Below are 23,504 nucleotides of genomic sequence, written 5' to 3'. Positions count from 1 at the left end.
CTAGCTTGTGTGTGACTACAAAACCACATATTAATAAAAATGGGAATTATGAACTGGATTTGTTATAGAAAGCAGGACTAAAGAAATCTAACCAGATCATCTCAAGATTTATGAAAATATGGAATCTTCCTATTCCAAATAAAGCTACAACTTTTTTTGAGTGAAATTTGTCATACGCATTATAATACTGTTATATAATCAGTATTACTCTATCTACATTCACTGGATATGAGCAATTGTGTGCTCTGATTGGCTACTCTACTACTAGGCTATCAGCTCATATACCATGAGTAGAGAAAACCAAAATGGCGGAGCACGTTGCTGAACCAAACGAGGACCAAAAAAAAAAAAAGTCTAATCGAAAACAAAACCCCCCAAAAATACAAAAAAGCAACAAAATATAGAATGAAACTATTTGATGGTAAAAACGTATCTCTTATTTTTCAAGAATTATTATTATAGCATTTTTCACAAACTGATACTGCCATTTCACCAGTTTGTTTACATTCTAAGTGGAAATGATTTTGTTGGACATTTTGTATAAAATTTTTATTCATTGAATTTGCAAAAAATAAAAATGCTCTATTTCTCAGAATCCAGTGAATGTGGTAGAATAAAACAATTACTCCACTCAATCTCGTTTGTACATGGTTTATAGCCAACTACACGCCTTGTCGGCTATCAGCTCATGTATGACTCGATTTCATGGAATAATTTGATTATAAATGAAATAGAATTAAGATCTTCTAATGTTCCTGGTTAGGGCTGTGGTGGACTTGGAGCATATCTCATGGATGGGATGCTGTTCCATCTCAGGGGGCACCATCTACACACCGATTCATACTTAGGGGCAATAGCCACCAAGCATAACTACTGTACGTCATCACTTGTTTACCACAATGCATTGTGGGGGATGGCCAGGGTCGGTAGTTGAGTGATACGACGGATGTCAGATTAATTTTATGTGAGACCAATGTGAGAGGAGAGATTTTGCCGTGCTCTGTCGTGGAAGACAATGAAATTGGTGATTTAAAGAGGTGGAAAGAAAGAAAGCACAACTTTATTCATCACACACTTGTGAAATTCCTCTCTGCGTTTAACCCATCTGAAGCAGTGAACACACACACATACCCAGAGCAGTGGGCAGCCATGCTAACAGTGCCCGGGGAGCAGTTGGGAGTTAGGTGCCTCACTCAAGGGCACCTCAGCCCAAGGCCGTCCCATATTAACCTAACCGCATGTCTTTGGACTGTGGGGGAAACCGGAGCACCCGGAGGAAACCCACGCAGATACGGGGAGAACATGCAAACTCCACACAGAAAGGCCCCTGCTGGGCTTGAACCCAGAACCTTCTGACCGTGCTAACCACTTACACCACCGTGCCACCCAACATGTCGAGGGTTTACAGCAGGAAAATCAGAATCCAAATCAAGCTTGGTGAGAAGGTAAGAGTCTAGACCGAGTCTACCACACTGTACAACATCATCAAATCTCAGAATGTCTTATTTCTGAGGATGTATTATTGCACCAGCTAAACTTTGAGAAAACAAATCTATCTGAATATCGGGAATTGTATTTAGCCTCTCTGAAATTGGCTGTAATGTCTATAATGTTCATGGCGAAGTTACATTCATGTTAGGCCTACTATCAGTAAGAAAGTGCAATTAAAAAAAATTTTTTTTTAAACACCCCTGAACTACAGGCCCTGGGATCACAAAGCAATCTTAGACTTAAGTCTAAATTTGTTTCTTTTAATCTTCAGTTATTCCTTACCTTTTTCTAAGAAGCTTTGTTCTAATGAAATCTTAGCCTTGTACTCAATCTTGAAAGTTACAGATGCAGTAAGGGAAACTATTATGAAAAATCAACTGTTGCCTTAAGTCTAATTGGTTCGTGATCCCGGGCCCAGATGAACAGCATCAAAACATTTATAATGAGTGATTAGTTAAATAAAACTTGATTTTATTAAGGGAAACATTACAAAAACAAAACCCTTTGGAAATCCACTGATCTGCCGTGTCATGTTCAGTACAAATGCATTTTCTTCAATAAATGCCGTTAGTGAGGTACACTGAACATTATACATACCTGAAAGAGAACGCTTCGTGGTTTGGGAGTTTCAATCGGCCCAACAGGCTTGTTCGGCTGCCGAGTGCTTCAGTACGTTGAGAGGTAAAGGCCGAAGAACACTTCTACGTTTTACAGGCTTTGGAATATCGCTAGTTTCAGACGATGAACAGTGTCGATTGTTATAGTCTTCTATTAAAACCAAAGGCCATTCCACAGACCATGGAAATATTGCTGGGTCACAGTTTAAGTACATCTTTTTCCTACCAGAGAAATGTAAGCTACAAACACGTGTCCACTTCGATTCAGTTTGAAGGTTTTCGTTGGGAATTAAACTTATCCATTTCTTTCTTCTCGACTGGCAGCTGATAAAAGCTCAAATTAGGTGTTCTCTTTGTTGTGGAGACACAGTAAGGCCCACAGCAGTTCACTTTAGGCATGGTTAAAACCGCTTCGACAGAACAATGCAGTGTTTAACAAAGGTGAAAGTAAACAATACGGCGGAGCTGAGCCCATAATCGCCAATATGTCGCCAATAATAATAATAATAATAATAATAATAATACATTTTATTTATAAGCACCTTTCATGACACTCAAGGACACTTTACAAGAATAAAACAGAAAAAATAAACAGATAAAAACTACACAATATAAAATGGAAAGAAGGGAAAAAAAATGCAATTTACAGGGAATAAGCTAAACAGCAGATAGAAACTAAACAGCAAAATTAAGAAAAGAAGAGAGGAAAACAATGCAAATTACAAAGAATAGGCTATTTTGAACAGGTGAGTTTTGAGTCTAGATTTGAAAAGAGGAAGTGAATCAATATTACGGATATCAGGTGGGAGGGAGTTCCAGAGTTTGGGAGCAGAGCAGCTGAAAGCTCTGCTCCCCATGGTGCTAAGGCAGGCAGAGGGCACGGTGAGATGAGTGGAAGAGGAAGATCTGAGCGAATGGGTGGAAGTTGCGATATGGAGGAGATTTGACAGATAAGGGGGGGGGGCAAGATTGTGGATGGCCTTGAATGTCTCATCTCATCTCATTATCTCTAGCCGCTTTATCCTGTTCTACAGGGTCGCAGGCAAGCTGGAGCCTATCCCAGCTGACTACGGGCGAAAGGCGGGGTACACCCTGGACAAGTCGCCAGGTCATCACAGGGCTGACACATAGACACAGACAACCATTCACACTCACATTCACACCTACGGTCAATTTAGAGTCACCAGTTAACCTAACCTGCATGTCTTTGGACTGTGGGGGAAACCGGAGCACCCGGAGGAAACCCACGCGGACACGGGGAGAACATGCAAACTCCACACAGAAAAGCCCTCGCCGGCCCCGGGGCTCGAACCCGGACCCGGGGCTCGAACCCGGACCTTCTTGCTGTGAGGCGACAGCGCTAACCACTACACCACCATGCCACCCCGGCCTTGAATGTATAAAGGAGAATTTTGAAATCAATTCTGTACTTAACATAATGCAGTGCGGTAAATAAGTGATGACGTAGTTATGGGTTAGGGTCATTCAGAGAAGCCAATCCATGTTTCAGCAGGTTTTAGAATGTGGGAAGAAATCAGTGCCACTTCTGCTGCCCATTTTAATCTTATTATTATGAAAATGTATAATAGTTTTAGTCAGTCATTTTGTTATTGTTAGTTTTGGTCTAAAATTACTTGACAAAAATCTACAGCAACTTTAAAGGATCTTGTCCTTGCATACAGAAAGATGCCAAATTTTATTACACAAAGTGTAATTAAAATGTTTAGTATTTCAAAATTTTACGTCATTAAAACCTTTTAATATTTACTTCAAGTTACCTTTTTAGCTAACATTTTTTTTGTTTTATTATCTAAATAAAAAAATATGTTTGATTTATTGGATCTCTAAACACCAAGATTAAACACAAAGTTTAATAGCGCTAACAAATTATGGATTGAGCACTTTTTTGCCATCTTTGTCCCCCACAACAGTACAAATTTCCACAATTATTCTACAATCTCATCCCAAAGATGCTCACCAATGTGCACATATAGACAGGTGTCAAATTAAAGCTAGACTGCCTTTCAGATTTTTCATGTGTAGGTCATAAAAATAATTTCCCCTGGCACCCAGTTATTTTTGTTTAATGGACCGAAAGCTACTGAATTCGAATCACAGACTTCCAATTTTATTAGGTCTCCCCCCCCCCCAATAGAACAATTAATTAACTTAGAACCCCATGGCCCTAAATTCTCTATTTTTTCCTGCTTCACCATGACTTAATTCAAGACACTACATCATGCATCACGTGGTGGGCTTTCCCCGTTCGCGCAAGGCATTGTGGGATACAAATTTGAAACAGGAGAGAAAAATGGAGGACGTGAGTGTGCGAATGAAACGTGAAAGACCGACTACAGTAACAGAAAGCGAGAAGAAAAAGACGTTATGTTATATATGAAGGAACAGAAACGCAGGACCAAACTAATAAATATTGGTGGTCAGCGAGCACCTCGGTGTGATCAGCCGTTTGTTTAGCGATGCGGTCAAGGTAAACCTGTAGATGGCAGTAATACAACACTGTGGATGCCAGCTGCTGTATGTAAAACCCAAAAGAAGAAGCAGCAGGTAAACCTGCGCATGTGCACGCAGACTTCCTCTGTCTGCTTGACTGCGCAAAACGGGTGATTTCATGCACATTATTTGCTCAGGAATCCCCTCAAATTAAATAACTTCCCAGCCACAGAATGGCCTGATTTTTTTTCTTGAGATATTACAGAAATAACCATAGATCACAATGACCAAATTTCAGAGGGAACTAAATTTCACAGATTTTATGAAATCGAAAGGCCATCTCGCTTTAAAGGGAAAATGGTAGTTCCGTTATGTAGAGGTCTTTTTGCTGGCATGGTTTTAGGTAACGTTGTACACTTGGTGCAAAGAGTCACTGCAAATCAATACAAACTTACTCCAGGTGATCACCTTTATCCTGTGATGAAACATTTCAATCCTGATGGGAGTGTCTTCCAGGATGACCCCGCCCCATCGGTATAATGAGTCCGAAAGGATGTAAATTATATGCTATGAACTTCACAGTCACCAGATCTCAAAGCAGTTGAACACATGGGAAATTTTGGATCGACATTTTAAATGGCACCCTCCACCACAATCAGTAAAAAATCGTTGGGCTTGGAAGCCTGCAAGTAAGTTTAATTGTAACTGGCTTTTCATTATACTTACAGCACATACAGATCAGTTCTTTGGGAGCTACTGTTTTCTGGACCTCTGCTTTCTGTTCTTTGTCATGTTACCTCCATTTCTTGCAGTTATTTATTTAAAAAATATAAAAAGTATTCTGGCGGCATGGTGGTGTAGTGGTTAGCGCTGTCGCCTCACAGCAAGAAGGTCCTGGGTTCGAGCCCCGGGGCCGGCGAGGGCCTTTCTGTGTGGAGTTTGCATGTTCTCCCCGTGTCCGCGTGGGTTTCCTCCGGGTGCTCTGGTTTCCCCCACAGTCCAAAGACATGCAGGTTAGGTTAACTGGTGACTCTAAATTGACCGTAGGTGTGAATGTGAGTGGTTGTCTGTGACTATGTGTCAGCCCTGTGATGACCTGGCGACTTGTCCAGGGTGTACCCCGCCTTTCACCCGTAGTCAGCTGGGATAGGCTCCAGCTTGCCTGCGACCCTGTAGAAGGATAAAGCGGCTAGAGATAATGAGATGAGATGAGAAAAAGTATTCTTTGTATTTGCATTGGTACGGATCCTGTTCCAATGTTAGCGGTGAACACAAAGCACAGACGGACTTTGAAGTCAATGAGTTTATTCCTCAGTTACCTCAGCTGTTCCCCTTTCTGTACATGTACAGACAGAAAAATAATCTAAAACTTTTAAAAGAAAAATCATAATTTACCTACACAATTTTACACACACACACACACACACACACACACTTAGCCTTGCAGGCGGAGAAGAGACAGTAGGTGATGATTTGCCTCAGGAGAAACAATCAATGCAAACCCAGCAGGCAGTCTTACTTTTTTTTTAAAATAAATAATTCAACCTGCTTAAAATGGAGTAAATCAAAAAGACGTTTTTGATGTATGCATTTGAAGGGTTTAAAAAAAAAAAGGGGGGGGAGGCATTTTTGCTCAGGGTAACTAAGGCTACTCCTTATTTCGATGTCATGACAAGCCATGTGACCAGCAGAGGCTATTATTTTTATTATTTCACTTTAGTACAGAGTGAAAACAGCACTTATTGTAGTGTTTACCAAACCAGTCCTCAGGCCTCCCTCCTAACACACCCGCACCAGGTATTCACGGCTCTCCAGTGTCCAGGTGTACTGGGAGCTGTGACACAGCAAAATGTGGAGCATCTGGGATCCCCGAGGACAGGTTTGTGAAACAGCAACTTAATAGAACAGCGTTTTGAGTACTTAACCCCTTAAGCACATTTTTATATTGTAACTGCCGTGAATTATTTTGCAATTACAGTGAAACCAATAGGAAACGTAGGTACAGGAGTGAGGGATGTATAGCTGGACCCAACCACAGGTCCCGCTAGTTTAAGGGGTTAAGACTACTTACATTTATTAAGTAAAGACCAAAAGCCACACAGTGTTTTTATTTTCATTGAAAATTCAATCCTCCCATTTATAAACACGTACATGAACACACACACACACACACACACACACACACACACACACACACACACACACACTAATATATATATATATATACGGTATGAGAGAGAGAGAGTCTGCTCAAATAGAGAGATCATATGCTTTCTAGGACATGAGGATTTGCTATTATCTTCCATAATAATTACTTCAGACCAATTCAAACTTTAAGGCTTTGCCCTTGGCTGAATTTGCTCCAGACTGGAACCGCAAACAGGTTTTTAAATTGCGTATCCATCGGTTCTACTGTATGTAATCCCAGAATTTTGGTGTACACTAATTGAATCAGCAAGGCACCAAGTCATTCAGGAAGCAGACTGAGCTGTAAATTGTAAATGCTTCTTGACTGTAAACATGAACTGGCACCCATGTGAACACACAGGTTACAATACATAACCCATGGATTAACACCACCAGTACGGGGAACCAAGTAAAGACCAAAGCAAGCCGAATAAACCCAATAGAGTTTACTGCAAAGTCTATACCAAAAAAGACATGGCTTTTACATTGAAAAAAAAAAATGAAGCAAATTTCTCAAATATTTCTTATTATGAGATTATAATTTATAGGCACCTAAAGCTACTGATAAGCATCTTTAGAAATTTCAAGTTTAAAATTGTATTATTCCATTAGAAGATAATTCCAAGCATGTTTTTTTTTTTAAAGAAGTTAATGATCTCCCAAAAGAATAGGACTATTTCAAACTGGATATTTGCAATTATTCTATCCACATTCACTGGATATGAGCAATCGCACCTCTGATTGGCTACTCTACTACTAGGCCATCAGCTCATATACTGTGAGTAGAGAAAAACAAAATGGCGGAGCGTGTTGCTGAACCAACCGAGGTTGAAATAAAAACTCTACTTGAAAACAAAACCCCCAAAATTGTTATCAAGTATTTAAAAGAAACAGCAATAGCTGAAAGAGTATAGTTTTTTTGTCCCCCTCCCCCCAAAATATCTCCTGTTCCACACTCCAGCCCAGTCAGTGGTGGTCACGCACCTTTAAGTTGGTTTGCTGACTGCCAAAAAACCTAAAGAGGAAGAAAACCCCAAAAAGCAACAAAATATGGAATAAAAGTATTTGATGGTACGAAGGCATCTTTATTTTTCAAGAATTATTAATATTATAGCATTTTTCACAAATTGCTCCCGTCATTTGGCCGGTTTGTTCACATTCTAAGTGGAAATTATTTTGTCAGACGTTTTGTACAAAGTTTTTATTTATCAAATTTGCAAAAAATAAAAGAAAAATGTTCTGTTTCTCAAAATCCAGTGAATGTGGATAGAATAAAACAGTTATTTTGCTCAATCTCATTGTACATGGCTTATAGCCAACTCAGCATTATGCTATCAGCTCATGTACGACTCAATTTCATGGAATAACTGTTAAATACATCTAGAAATAAACTCCTGATATTATAGTTATTAAAATAATACCGGGGCACAGCAAGTGGAGCGAAGCGCCATACTTAAGAGAACATGGTAATGTAATGTAATATATCGACCTGATTTTTTGATGGCTTTTGTGACCGTATGACGTCCGTACGTGTACCACCAAAGGGAACCTGATCGTAAGTGCAAGCCAATGCATCTCAAACACTTGACCACCTGACAATGAGATTTGTACCTTTATTTACATATGATAGATAGGTTTTTATCCAGCGCTTATTTTTAATTCGCTTTTTAAATAAAAAATAATAATGTGGGATTATTTACTAACACATTTTACACTCATCGGGAGCTCCGCTTTTAGGCAGTGCCTAAATAAAATATATATTCTCATAATAAGAAATATTAAATTAACTTGTGTATATTTAACATGCTTTCACTTGCTAAAATTTGGACGTTTTTGTAGACTAACAAATAAGAATAAACTCTGAAACTGACAATCCATTATAGATTTTAGAAAGTCAGAAGAAATTTATCTTGGTAGTCGATTGCGGCTCACAATAAAACAAATAACCGTCTGTTTCCCCCCTCCAAAATGTTCAATGAAATTTTGGCGCATACTCTTTACATAGCCCTTGTGCCTTAGCAAAACATTTCAGAACAGTGCTCATAGGAACTGTACAGCTATAATTTCATGAAGGACAGCTGGAACTGGACAGTCGGCACATCTCTTCCCATCCTAACATCACTACAGCACACAGTAATAATGACACTGACGTAAAGAAGCCTTTTTGAGCTAAGAATACAAAGTAACGTACTTCAAACAGTACTGAAATTATATCACAGGATAATTTGGCAGATGTTTTAGCACCCCAACACTTGTCACATTATCAAAAATATAGTTCATCTACGACTGTTAGATGACACCAAGGCTACAATTAGACCTGCACACTCCAGGGTTTCATACAGTTTTGCACAGTGCATGTAGATTTTTCCGTGTTTAAGGTGGTCATTAGTTCTACCAAATCAACAGAAAGCTGCAGTCTCGTGTCCATTTAGCAGGATCCTCTTTTGGCTGTGAAAGAGGGTTCTCACCAGCATAATACTTACAGAACAACAGAAAAAGTGTTGCATTTTGACTTGGCTTGACAGGTGCAGTGTACCATTTAAGGGGGAACACAATTCAAGAAAAGTGATGCTCACGCAACCCTAAAGTGCTACTGTACAACAACAGAAGTTGCATTACTGAGAACAACTGCTGAAACGCAGACAAATAAAATAAAATTAAAAAAAACAACAAAAAAGCCACAAAGGCTACAATATTAGTGGCTCAGAAGAGCAGCCATCACCTATCCCCAAATCACACAGGTTTATACAGCTTTGTATTCCTATTAGGCAGCTCTTAAACCTGCGTTTAGGCTGTTTTTCATCCACAGAAACTGTTAATATAAAATGCGCACAAAAGATCTGTTCTTCAGGACATGTTTGAGAATTGAAGTGTTCAGGATGGTGCAAGTTTTAAAAGGAACAAAAGGGGAAAAAAATAATGTTCAAAATGTATTAAATAGCAGCTGTTAAAAAAAAGGAAAATGACATGAAGGGCTGAAACGCCATTGGACGATAAATGTCTGTCAAAACTGGAATAGTGAATAGCTTGGCTAAGACACAGAGTAGGAATCAGTGGGGAGGGGATTTCTTTCAGCCACGAAGCTCTCCATGTTCGTTTCAGAGTCTGTACGAGCCCACTGGAAGTGCAGGTGGGCGTTCAAAGGTTCCCATTATTTTACCCCTTGCTTTGCTTCCATACCCCTCTGCCCCCCTGTTGCCATTTAGAGCTCCAGCTCTTTGGAGACTTTGGTAGCGATGTCCCGAAAAGCGAGTGGCGCTCCCCATAAGCGCTTGAAGCGGACCCCGCTGGTCTCTGTAGGTAGGTGGCTTACTTCAGCCTCGAATGCCACCCGGGAGCCGGCAGCACCGTGTGTGCAGGAGAGGAGGAACGGGCCAGCCTGGTGCACCTGGCAACCGCAGCCCTGTGCTGCCTCACGAACTGCCTGCACCACCTCGGCTGGGTCCCGCGCGCTCTGCACCTTTACATCCCAGCCGCATCGGGGGGGCCGGGGCTCTGCCGCTTTTTGATACCCAGATAGATGGCGACTGTGAGAGAGAGGAGGAGGGAGGAAGAGGAGGGGAATGTTTGGGGAGGTGGGGGGGGGTTGAAATGAAATGTGGGAGATGAAAAGAGCAGAATATGTGGCGAGTGGGTGGATAGTGGTTAGGAGTGGGGGAAGAGGGGTACAAGGGGGTATATATTAGAAATTTTGCAAGAGAATGAAGTTAAATACTCTGAAGTAGACAACGTGATAAACTCACTGTTTCACCCGGAGGTTCTTCAGAGCAAGCTGATATCCAATAAACATTTGATACTGTTTAAACCTTTAATCAATTAGGACCATCATATTATAAATGTTTAAATAACTACTCGTTTTTACTAATTATTGTGATGTGTCTCACTTTGAAAGCTTGAAGAATAAAAGATGTATATTTTTTAGTCCTCTTACAATGTGTATTAACAACATGTATCGAACAGTTATTCCACAAAATCAAGTCGTACATGAGCTGATAGCCATGTACGACAGGATTGAGCAGAATAACTGTTTTATCCTATCCACATTCACTGGATTTTGAGAAACAGAGCATTTTTATTTTATTTTTTGCAAATTCGATAAATAAAATCTTCATACAAAACGTCCAACAAAATCGTTTCCGCTTAGAATGTAAACAAACTGGTGAAATGACAGGAGCAATTTGTGAAAATGCGATAATAATTATTTTAAAAATAAAATATACGTTCTTAACATCAAATACTTTTATTCCATGTTTTGTTGCTTTTTTTTTTTTGGGGGGGGTCTTCTTCTTCAGGGTTGTTTTGGTGGTTGGCAAACCAGCTTAAAGGTGCATTACTGTCACCGACTGGGCTGGAGTGTGGAACAGGAGATAATGGGAGGGAATAAACAACAAACTACTATATTCTTTTAGCTATTTCTATTTCTTTTAAATACTTGATAATTTTTGGGTTTTTGTTTTTGAGTAGTTTTTATTTCGTCCTCGGTTGGTACAGCAACACACTGCCATTTTGTTTTTCTCTACTCACGATATATGAGCTGATATCCTAGTAGTGCAATAGCCAATCAGAGCGCACGACTGCTCATATCCAGTGAATGTGGATAGAATTAAAAAAAAAAATTATATATATACATTCCTAATTTAAAGAAAGTTTTTTATACATTTCAGGTATTTGCAGTTCATATACTCACTTTCACATTCACTGAAAGCGGAGATACTTACAGTTAGTCCGTCAACGTCATACAGTTGTTAAACATTTATTATACAACTGTGATATCTTCTGCAAGGTCTCTTAACTTGCACTTAAAACATGCTTAATATCAAGCACTGATACATAACTGCGTTCACACACAGCATGGACTCTGTCGATGAACGCAGTTGGGCTTGTTCTCAGTCACCCATGGCAACAAACAAAACCAGCAGGCATGTAGCAAAGTTCTACAAATGAACACCATCAATTCAAGCACACAGCACGACCGTCAAACCACATCGAGTTAAAAGTAACGATTTTCTTAATGGCCTTTCTGTTAATATACAATCTAAGGGTTCTCTGTTCAAGCAATATCTGCAGTTAGCAAGTGCATACAGGTTAAAGGGGACAGGGCAGGTGGTGAAAGGGGGTCTAATCTAAAATGCTAGATATTTAATAGTTGGTGCACGCTACACAAAAGTGCACAGAGTAGATGCTCGAGGTGTATGTACAGGTCATATATTAGAAAAATTACCTGGTGTTCTTAACCTGACAGTTTGCTTCTGGGGCATTTGAGGGGAGGAGAGAGAATCAGTTTAAATGGTTAGAGTCGGTTTTGTGAACACAGATCTCAGATAGCTGGAAATAAATTACACAGACAAACGACACTTTCTATTTTTAATCTGTGTTCAGAAAACTGCTCCTGAGCTCATTTTTCAGCTACTTTTAAATCTTCACCGTTGGTAAAAATGCGTAGAAGATCTCAAGGAAAAAAAAGAGTCTTGATTTGTTTGAAAACAAAACTGATTATGTCCTTGTCAGCATCTGCAATGCGGATTTTCACAACTGGAAATATTCTGTCCTGAGTTAAATAAACATGACTGCCATTTGGGTATGGAGTGATGGAGAACATTCAAATTAAATTCTATACGCTCTCACCTTGTGACCGGAGATCTGCAGACTCTCTCAGGTTCGTCTGTGACCCTCAAGAGGAAGACAAAGTTTTGAATTAGGAATCAGCTGATAGAGAGCATCCACCCACTCTTTCCATTAAACCCGTTAATCACTGCTAATAAATATAATAATAGCTCATAAGCTAACACACAGTAACACTATATATAAAGTTTGATGAGCATATGTACCTGAATAATAATAATAATAATATAAACCATTTATATTAACTATATACAGTGCTCACCGTAAATGAGTACACCCCCTTTGAAAAGTAACATTTTAAACAATCTCTCAATGAACACAAACAATTTCCAAAATGTTGACAAGACAAAGTTTAATATAACATCTGTTTAACTTATAACGTGAAAGTAAGGTTAATAATATAACTTAGATTACACAATTTTCAGTTTTACTCAAATTAGGGTGGTGCAAAAATGAGTACACCCCACAACAAAAACTACTACATCTAGTACTTTGTATGGCCTCCATGATTTTTAATGACAGCACCAAGTCTTCTAGGCATGGAATGAACAAGTTGGTGACATTTTGCAATATCAGTCTTTTTCCATTCTTCAACAATGACCTCTTTTAGTGACTGGATGTTGGATGGAGAGTGATGCTCAACTTGTCTCTTCAGAATTCCCCATAGGTGTTCGATTGGGTTCAGATCAGGAGACATACTCGGCCACTGAATCACTTTCACCCTGTTCTTCTTCAGAAATCCAACAGTGGCCTTAGATGTGCGTTTAGTCATGTTGGAAAAGTGCACGACGACCAAGGGCACGGAGTGATGGTAGCATCTTCTCTTTCAGTATAGAGCAATACATTTGTGAATTCATGATGTCATCAATGAAATGCAGCTCCCTGACACCAGCAGCACTCATGCAGCCCTACATAAGGACACTGCCACCACCATGTTTCACTGTAGGCACCATGCATTTTTCTTTGTATTCCTCACCTTTGCGATGCCATACAGTTTTGAAGCCAACAGTTCCAAAAATATTTATCTTGGTTTCATCACTCCAGAGTATAGAGTCCCAGTAGTCTTCATCTTTGTCAGCATGGGCCCTGGCAAACTCTAGGCTGGCTTTTTTGTGCCTGGGCTTTAGGAGAGGCTTCTTTCGTGGACGGCATCCATGCATGCCATTCCTCTGCAGTGTACGCCGTATTGTGTCACAGGAAATAGTCACCCCAGTTTGGCTTTCTACTTCTTTAGATAACTGCAGTGAACTTGCACGCCGATTTTCTTCAACCGTTCTCATCAGAAGACGCTCCTGTCGAGGTGTTAACTTCCGTGGACGACCTGGACGTCTCTGTGAGATGGTTGTAGTTCCATCTTTCTTAAATTTTTGTACCACTTTTGCACCAGTATTCTGACTGATAAGTAAAGCTTTGCTGATCATCTTGTAGCCTTCACCTTTGTGGTGTAAAGAAATTATTTTCTTTGGGGAATTCTGAAGAGACCAGTTGAGCATCACTCTCCATCCAGCATCCAGTCACTAAAAGAGGTCATTGTTGAAGAATGGAAAAAGATTGATATTGCAAAATGTCGTCAACTTGTTCATTCCATGCCTAGAAGACTTGGTGCTGTCATTAAAAATCATGGCGGCCGGGGGCGTCGTGGCTCAGGTGGTTAAGGCGCCATACCATGAATGCGGGCGACCCGGGTTCGATTCCGGCCCGAGGTCATTTCCCGATCCCTTCCCGTCTCTCTCTCCCGCTCATTTCCTGTCTCTACACTGTCCTATCCAATAAAGGTGCAAAAAGCCCAAAAAAATATCTTTAAAAAAAAAAAAAAAATCATGGCGGCCATACAAAGTACTAGATGTAGTAGTTTTTGTTGTGGGGTGTACTCATTTTTGCATCACCCTAATTTGAGTAAAACTGAAAAATGTGTAATCTAAGTTATATTATTAACCTTACTTTCACATTATAAGTTAAAAATAGATGTTATATTAAACTTTGTCTTTTCAAAATTTTGGAAATTGTTTGTGTTCATTAAGATATTGTTTAAAATGTTACTTTTCAAAGGGGGTGTACTCATTTACGCTGAGCACTGTAACAATAATCAATAAAATATCATTATTAACAGTAAATGTGGATGTACATGTGCCAATTCGCTTAGATTTGATTTCTCATCTCATTATCTCTAGCCGCTTTATCCTGTTCTGCAGGGTCGCAGGCAAGCTGGAGCCTATCCCAGCTAACTATGGGCGAAAGGCGGGGATTTGACTTTGTTATTCCAAGTTTTGACTATATATTTATATGTGGACTATATTCCCTTAAAAGGGGAACTGAAGTAATTTTTTGACAAACCGTGTCTGAAATCATTCCTTACTCACTATATAGGGCACTACATAATGGGGACGCCATTTTGTAGTGCTGTCCGCGCTGAAAGAAATCAAATTAAAAGTCTTAAATTTGATTTAATAAAAGGCAGCGGCAAAGAAGAAAGTATTCAGCCTTGATTTAAAAGAACTGAAAGATGCAGGTACTTTGTATTTATTAATGTGGGAAATGCGCTCAGTTTAATATGTATTTATCAAAAAAAAAACCACATGCATGTATTTATTATTTTGAAAACCCACCAGCCGACTGATCCGGCACGTTTTAATTGTGCGACAGTAATGACGTAAATACCAGCGCGATAAACTAGTGCCCGAAAGCATTTTTTCCTCAGTATAGTAATTCCTTATATAGGGAGTAGTGAACGAGTGAGCGATTTCAGATATAGGGAATGTTGGTCACTTTGATTTCCGCTGTACATTTTACTTCTGTCCTACAATGTCTCGCACGGGTCTCAACTAATCTCGTTTACAGCCATTGCTTTGACATATGGACTGATATATTACAGAGTATATTTCAAACACTCATAACTTGCTATAGCAGTAACAAAATAGCGATCAAAAATGCATTCCGATATTTAATAAAATGAGATAAATAGAATTTTGATAATAAAAAATTTGCCTTCAGTTCCCCTTTAACTACCCTAATAAAGCCTCATATTTATTTGAGTCATTGTTCAACATGATAGAGCAGAAACCTATTATAACTTGTTGCCTGAAGACACTTGCAGCTTTTGGAAACTTGTATGCACTTCTGACTGTGTCACTATTTAAATTATTCTTTTTTGGGCTTTTTTTCACCTTTATTGGATAGGACAGTGTAGAGACAGGAAATGAGCAGGAGAGAGACGGGGAGGGATCGGGAAGTGACCTCGGGTTGGAAGCAAACCCGGGTCCCCGGATTTATGGTATGGCGCCTTATCCACCTGAGCCACGACGCCCCCTGACTATGTCACTATTAGCCACAAGAATTCCCATCAAGCTGGTGATACAGCGAATCGAGATTTAGTCTGCAGAATGAACAGTCTATGCTATTACTAAACATACCAGACTTAGCATCACAAATACTACAACAGTTTTGTTCAGATTAATAAAATGAGCTCCGACAGGCAGCTGATTTTTAATGTTTCATGGTTCAAGAGAGCTTTTCACAAAGGAATCACAAGACGAATCATGCCACTAAGCATGCCACTGCACCGGTGAATGACTGGTTAGAAACGGAAAAAGAAGAAGGAACATAAACACAGCAGAGAAATCCAGCCCATGTTGCAGTGCCCCCGAGTAACGACGCACACCTAGAACCTTTCTACTTCAGGTGTACAGATGGAATACAGTCTGTTCTGTACGTGTATCACACATGATAAGTACATACAGTATCAACATTTCTTGCTGTATTCAGAAGTGTTAGTGATAATGGCCTCAAGGGGGAGCTCTACACCTCAGTTCCAGAGTAGAGGCACTGAACATGGGTGTGGTGTGCAGGAAGGGAAAAAAAAGATGGAAAGGTGGAAAGATGGGAAGACTTACTAACTGTTTTCGATCCATGTGGCAGAGGGCAGCCCGAGACGGACTTGTTTGAGCTCTGACGCTTAGAGGGGTCAAGATTGACCCTAGGAGATGAAAAGGGGAAAGAAAGGAAGAGGATAGTATGACAGAGAGAGTAAGAGAGAGAGAGAGAGAGAGAAAGCAGAGCAGAAAAGGTGGACAGAGAAAAAGACAGAAGCTAACTGCCAAGGGAAAAAGAAGCAAAAAGACAGCGCACCCAAATTCAGCCAAGACTAAGAAAGAGACGATAATATGCATTGGGAGAGTTAGAAGCACTTGGTTAATAAAGGAGGGATATTGAGGGAGAGTTAATGCAGTGTATGCGCATTTATTCAGATAATGCTGACTCATGTGAAGGCATCATTAACTGATTACACAGGAAAAATAAAAAGTACAGAATGCCAACTGGCACTGAATTTCAGCGCCTAGGTAGTAACGGAGGTATGAATGGCTTTTAGGTGGATAACCAAATTGTACAAAGCTGTTTCAGTAGAAACAGGAAATACCTCCTAACTTGTAGAGCCTAGCTTATTATTAGCTTTAGCTAGAAGAGTCTATATTTCCTGTTCGACTATTTCATTTTTAGCAGATCATCTGAACCAAAGAGGTCGATATCTTCTAGCTGAATCCATTTCTTCATTCATGCTCTGAAAATATCATAAAAGGTTTACAGTACATCCAGCAAAGAGCTCCTCATTAGAGCAGTTTGTGGACACTTGTAAACTCATCTAATTATCTGTCCAGTAAAATAGAGCCTCGATCCTCTAACACTGTTGATTTTAAATTTCGCTGAGTATATACAAGAAAAAGCTGATAACTCATGAGCAGGTTTGTCTGAAGGAAGGCTGTGTGACAGAATATGGTGGTGCTTGAAAGTTTGTGAACCCTTTAGAATTTTCTATATTTATGCATAAATATGACCTAAAACATCATTGGATTTTCACACAAGTCCTAAAAGTAGATAAAGAGAATCCAGTTAAACAAATGAAAGAAAAATATTATACTTGGTCATTTATTTATTGAGGAAAATGATCCAATATTACATATCTGTGAGTGGCAAAATTATGTGAACCTCTAGGATTAGCAGTTCATTTGAAGGTGAAATTAGAGTCAGGTGTTTTCAATCAATGGGATGACAATTAGGTGTGAGTGGGCACCCTGTTTTATTTAAAGAACAGGGATCTATCAAAGTCTGATCTTCACAACACATGTTTGTGGAAGTGTATCATGGCACGAACAAAGGAGATTTCTGAGGACCTCAGAAAAAGCGTTGTTGATGCTCATCAGGCTGGAAAAGGTTACAAAACCATCTCTAAAGAGTTTGGACTCCACCAATCCACAGGCAGACAGATTGTGTACAAATGGAGGAAATTCAAGACCATTGTTACCCTCCCCAGGAGTGGTTGACCAACAAAGATCACTCCAAGAGCAAGGCGTGTAATAGTCGGCGAGGTCACAAAGGACCCCAGGGTAACTTCTAAGCAACTGAAGGCCTCTCTCACATTGGCTAATGTTAATGTTCATGAGTCCACCATCAGGAGAACACTGAACAACAATGGTGTGCATGGCAGGGTTGCAAGGAGAAAGCCACTGCTCTCCAAAAAGAACATTGCTGCTCGTCTGCAGTTTGCTAAAGATTATGTGGACAAGCCAGAAGGCTATTGGAAAAATGTTTTGTGGACGGATGAGACCAAAACAGAACTTTTTGGTTTAAATGAGAAGCGTTATGTTTGGAGAAAGGAAAACACTGCATTCCAGCATAAGAACCTTATGCCATCTGTGAAACATGGTGGTGGTAGTATCATGGTTTGGGCCTGTTTTGCTGCATCTGGGCCAGGACGACTTGCCATCATTGATGGAACAATGAATTCTGAATTATACCAACGAATTCTAAAGGAAAATGTCAGGACATCTGTCCATGAACTGAATCTCAAGAGAAGGTGGGTCATGCAGCAAGACAACGACCCTAAGCACACAAGTCGTTCTACCAAAGAATGGTTAAAGAAGAATAAAGTGAATGTTTTGGAATGGCCAAGTCAAAGTCCTGACCTTAATCCAATAGAAATGTTGTGGAAGGACCTGAAGCGAGCAGTTCATGTGAGGAAACCCACCAACATCCCAGAGTTGAAGCTGTTCTGTATGGAGGAATGGGCTAAAATTCCTCCAAGCCGGTGTGCAGGACTGAGCAACAGTTACCGCAAACGTTCAGTTGCAACTATTGCTGCACAAGGGGGTCACACCAGATACTGAAAGCAAAGGTTCACATACTTTTGCCACTCACAGATATGTAATATTGGATCATTTTCCTCAATAAATAAATGACCAAGTATAATATTTTTGCCTCATTTGTTTAACTGGGTTCTCTTTATCTACTTTTAGGACTTGTGTGAAAATCTGATGTTGTTTGAGGTCATATTTATGCAGAAATATAGAAAATTCTAAAGGATTCACAAACTTTCAAGCACCACTGTATATTTAAATATAACATCTTTTCATGTGCATGCTCAGCCTGTAGGCTGTTGTCTCGCCTTACCTTCGTGTAAGCTTGGAAGTGAGTTTGCTGAAGAGGTTTGAGGTGGCGCGGGTGCGGGCGTGGGGCAGCGGGCTGGCATCGCGGGACAACGTGGGGGAGGCTGGTGGGGCATGCGCAGGCACCCGGCGTTCCCGGAGCTGACCACCATGAAAAGTGCTGCGGACAGTGGAGCCTCGGCTGAGGCGGGAACGTTCGGCTGAAGAGGATGAAGCCACCCCTGCCCCGGATATGCTGTGTGTGGAGGGAGAGGCTGGAGGTAAACGGTGAGAATGTGAGCTGTGGAGAGAAAATAAATACGAAAAGAAATATTCAGTTATAGGTGACACAGTGATATGACAAGCTAAGTGAAACAGTAGGAAGGCTGGAGCAATATGATCAGATATCAGGCAGATGGGGCCTTCGACAGCGAGGCAGCATCGTCAAAATCAATCAAGCATGAATGCACTGAGTCACCCAGCTTTGAGATTTCTCTCTCAAAGTCTCTTATTTGTTCTCTCCGAGGACAGAAACAGCAGGTTCTCCTGAGTAAAAAATACACATGGCTGCACATCTGATCACAAGAGAGCAAGTAAGGGGAGTGTTAGGAGGGAGGAGTGTGAGGGGAACAGCAAGTATCAGGACATACAATGTGATGACACGTGAGACAGAATGAGACGCTAGGCAGATGGAAGGACTGGAGATGGAGACTGAAGTAAATAAGGACTAAACAGAGAGAGATCCAGAGAGCTAGAGATGTATGGCTGATGAGCTGCAGTGGTTCAATGGAGGTCTTTGATGAGCAGATCTTGGCAACTGGCCTGCTCTGGCCCACTCAGTGATTCTGACTTTGCACGTTAACACTCCACTAAGAGATCTCACACAGCACCACTGCCTCGTCACTGGCCTTGGCCCACTTCACTTAATGCTCTAAATAACCCTGCCTCCAACCACACCCACACAACATCACTCTAATGGAACCTCAGATATTAATTTTGGAACCTGGAAGCATTGTGTATTTATACACCTCGTACAGAATATTATTTAGCTATGCAGAAAAAGACATAACCGTGTGATCAGTAATTATTTTTAATGTGTATACATTACTTAAAAGTAGACGGCCTTTCGATTTCATAAAATCTGTGAAATTTAGTTCCCTCGGAAATTCGGTCATTGTGATATATTTATTTCTGTAATATCTCAAAAATATCAGACCATTCTGTGGCTGGGAAGTTATTTAATTTGAGGGGATTGGAGCAAATAATGTGCATGAAATTGCTCGCTTCGCGCAGTCAAACAGACAGAGGAAGTCCGTGTGCGCGTGCATCTACAGGTTTACCTTGACCATGCACTGACACAGTTCCATCATTCGGTCGCTAAACGAACAGCTGATCACACCGATGTGCTCACTGAGCGCCGATATTTACAACCCCGATTCCAAAAAAGTTGGGACAAAGAACAAATTGTAAATAAAAACGGAATGCAATAATTTACAAATCTCAAAAACTGATATTGTATTCATGATAGAACATAGACAACATATCAAATGTCGAAAGTGAGACATTTTGAAATTTCATACCAAATACTGGCTCATTTGAAATTTCATGACAGCAACACATATCAAAAAAGTTGGGACAGGGGCAATAAGAGGCTGGAAAAGTTAAAGGTACAAAAAAGGAACAGCTGGAGGACCAAACTGCAACTCATTAGGTCAATTGGCAATAGGTCATTAACATGACTGGGTATAAAAAGAGCATCTTGGAGTGGCAGCGGCTCTCAGAAGTAAAGATGGGAAGAGGATCACCAATCCCCCTAATTCTGCGTCGACAAATAGTGGAGCAATATCAGAAAGGAGTTCGACAGTGTAAAATTGCAAAAAGTTTCAACATATCATCATCTACAGTGCATAATATCATCAAAAGATTCAGAGAATCTGGAAGAATCTCTGTGCGTAAGGGTCAAGGCCGGAAAACCATACTGGGTGCCCGTGATCTTCGGGCCCTTAGATGGCACTGCATCACATACAGGCATGCTTCTGTATTGGAAATCACAAAATGGGCTCAGGAATATTTCCAGAGAACATTATCTGTGAACACAATTCACCGTGCCATCCGCCGTTGCCAGCTAAAACTCTATAGTTCAAAGAAGAAGCCGTATCTAAACATGATCCAGAAGCGCAGACGTCTTCTCTGGGCCAAGTCTCATTTAAAATGGACTGTGGCAAAGTGGAAAACTGTTCTGTGGTCAGACGAATCAAAATTTGAATTTCTTTATGGAAATCAGGGACGCCGTGTCATTCGGACTAAAGAGGAGAAGGACGACCCGAGTTGTTATCAGCGCTCAGTTCAGAAGCCTGCATCTCTGATGGTATGGGGTTGCATTAGTGTGTGTGGCATGGGCAGCTTACATATCTGGAAAGACACCATCAGTGCTGAAAGGTATATCCAGGTTCTAGAGCAGCATATGCTCCCATCCAGACGACGTCTCTTTCAGGGAAGACCTTGCATTTTCTAACATGACAATGCCAAACCACATACTGCATCAATTACAGCATCATGGCTGTGTAGAAGAAGGGTCCGGGTACTGAACTGGCCAGCCTGCAGTCCAGATCTTTCACCCATAGAAAACATTTGGCGCATCATAAAACGGAAGATACGACAAAAAAGACCTAAGACAGTTGAGCAACTAGAATCCTACATTAGACAAGAATGAGTTAACATTCCTATCCCTAAACTTGAGCAACTTGTCTCCTCAGTCCCCAGACGTTTACAGGCTGTTGTAAAGAGAAAAGGGGATGTCTCACAGTGGTAAACATGGCCTTGTCCCAACTTTTTTGAGATGTGTTGTTGTCATGAAATTTAAAAATCACCTAATTTTTCTCTTTAAATGATACATTTTCTCAGTTTAAACATTTGATATGTCATCCAAGTTCTATTCTGAATAAAATATGGAATTTTGAAACTTCCACATCATTGCATTCCGTTTTTATTTACAATTTGTACTTTGTCCCAACTTTTTTGGAATCGGGGTTGTATTAGTTTGGCCCTGCGTTTCCTTTCCTTCGTATACAACATAACGTCTTTTCTTCTCGCTTTCCGTTTCGGTCTTTCACGTTTCATTCGCACACTCACGTCCTCCATCTTTCTTTCCTGTTTCAAATTTGTATCCCACAATGCCTTGCACGAATGGGTGAAAGCCCACTACGTCATGCATGACATAGTATCTTGAATTGGGTCATGGTGAAGCAGGAAAAATAACGGAGAATTTAGGGCCACATGGAGATAAATTCATTAATTGTTCTATTTTTTTTTTTAGTAATAAAATTAGAAGTTTGTTATTCGAATTCAGTAGCTTTCGGTCCACTAAACAAAAATAACTGGGTGTCGGGAAAATTCTTCTTATGACCTAAACTTGAAAAATTTGAAAGGCAGTGTTTACCTTTAAACATTCTCAAATAAAAACTAGAACAGAACACTGAACATTGTTTAAGTAAATACGTGACAAACAGATGAGCAGTGAAGATGATGTGCAGTGTAGAGAAAATGCAATCAAGCATGTAAAGTGTTTAGTTGCTTGTGTGAGCGTGATGTGCGCTTTAACCAGAGCCACAGCGCTATAGAGGAAGTGCTAAATCAGCACAGCTACCCTCAAGTTGATAAACCAATCTACATTCTCCACTCTCTAGCTTCCAAGGTCATATGACCACTGTCTGCTGGTACGCCGCAGAGAGAGAAAGAAATAGGAAGACATCGAGAAGCAGAAAAAGAGAAGGTGAAGAGACAGCAAGCCAAACTCAGACAGCGGCTGGAAGGCTCTCAAAACAAATCCATGTGAAGCAGACTTATGCCTTTAACGAACACAAAAACAACTCTATATTCTCAGAAGACTTTGTATCACCTTGTTTTTAAATGAATAAAAGGTAAATGCTAGTCCACGCGCGCACACACACACTCTCTCTCTCTCTCACTCTCTCTCTACCTGTTCTCCTTGCCGTTCTGCAGTAAGGAGTGTCTATCAGTGCTGGAGCGATCTGTACATACATATGTGTTTCTGCGGGTCATGGCACTTGCGGGAACGTTGTTCTAGAGGGTAGAAATGGAAATTAAAAAACACAAACTGATGAGCAGGACATTTGTTGCATACACATTTTTGTAACTTATAAGCCATATCATATTAGCAATTAAAACACATACACCTAAGTCTACCATACTGCAGCGATTCTCAATCTCAGCCTTATAGCTTTCATTTTTATCTGTTCCAACAATAAAAGCTAACTGGATAAGTCTTAAACACTAAGCTTAGTCAGCTGTATGGACAGGCCCGGGTTTGGGTTTGCTGTAGATTCAATTAGCATTTAATGCCCGTCTTAACACTGGATTTGAGTACAATCACTTTACAATCTTCTTCAATAACGCAATCAATAGCTGATGTGATTAAAGTGCTTCGTTTACTGAGGTGACAGCGGCTTCCTTGCGGCGGTCAGGGATTTCTGCTTTGTTGGGGTTGTTAGCTGTGCTGACCATGGGGCTGGAGGGTGGGATGTTACGGCTGCCCACCACACTGCATCCTGCCTTTCTCGTGGCCAAACGCTCCTCCTTCAAGTCCGACTCTCCTGTGCTGGTGGGGCTGCGTTTAGGGTGAGCCGTAGTCGCTGCAGGACCGCCTGGAAAACAAAAAAACAAAAAACAAACTAACTCACCAGGGAGCCAAGAAGTTTCC

The 23,504-nt window shown here is 40.4% G+C and overlaps 1 protein-coding gene across 3 annotated transcripts in view; it reads right to left on the bottom strand.

Moving 5' to 3' along the window:
* Nucleotides 1-5,847: 5,847 nt before the first annotated feature.
* Nucleotides 5,848-23,504, bottom strand: part of mark4b (MAP/microtubule affinity-regulating kinase 4b) — a 102,378-nt gene continuing 84,721 nt past the window's right edge. The window contains exons 13-18 of one of the 3 annotated variants that reach the window (XM_060943938.1): nt 23,237-23,448; nt 22,764-22,867; nt 18,810-19,085; nt 16,255-16,341; nt 12,372-12,416; nt 5,848-10,273 (exon numbers count right to left, since the gene is read on the bottom strand). In XM_060943938.1, coding sequence (XP_060799921.1) covers nt 9,949-10,273; nt 12,372-12,416; nt 16,255-16,341; nt 18,810-19,085; nt 22,764-22,867; nt 23,237-23,448 — 1,049 coding nt within the window. In that variant the 3' untranslated portion in view covers nt 5,848-9,948. The remainder of the gene's footprint in view (nt 10,274-12,371; nt 12,417-16,254; nt 16,342-18,809; nt 19,086-22,763; nt 22,868-23,236; nt 23,449-23,504) is intronic. The other 2 variants (XM_060943936.1, XM_060943937.1) reach the window with 2 other exon arrangements.

This window comes from Neoarius graeffei, chromosome 17, assembly GCF_027579695.1.
Source record: "Neoarius graeffei isolate fNeoGra1 chromosome 17, fNeoGra1.pri, whole genome shotgun sequence".
Classification (NCBI taxonomy): Eukaryota; Metazoa; Chordata; class Actinopteri; order Siluriformes; family Ariidae; genus Neoarius; species Neoarius graeffei.
The sequence above is the reverse complement of the archived record's forward strand: the minus strand, read 5'-3'. Positions and strand labels throughout refer to the sequence as shown.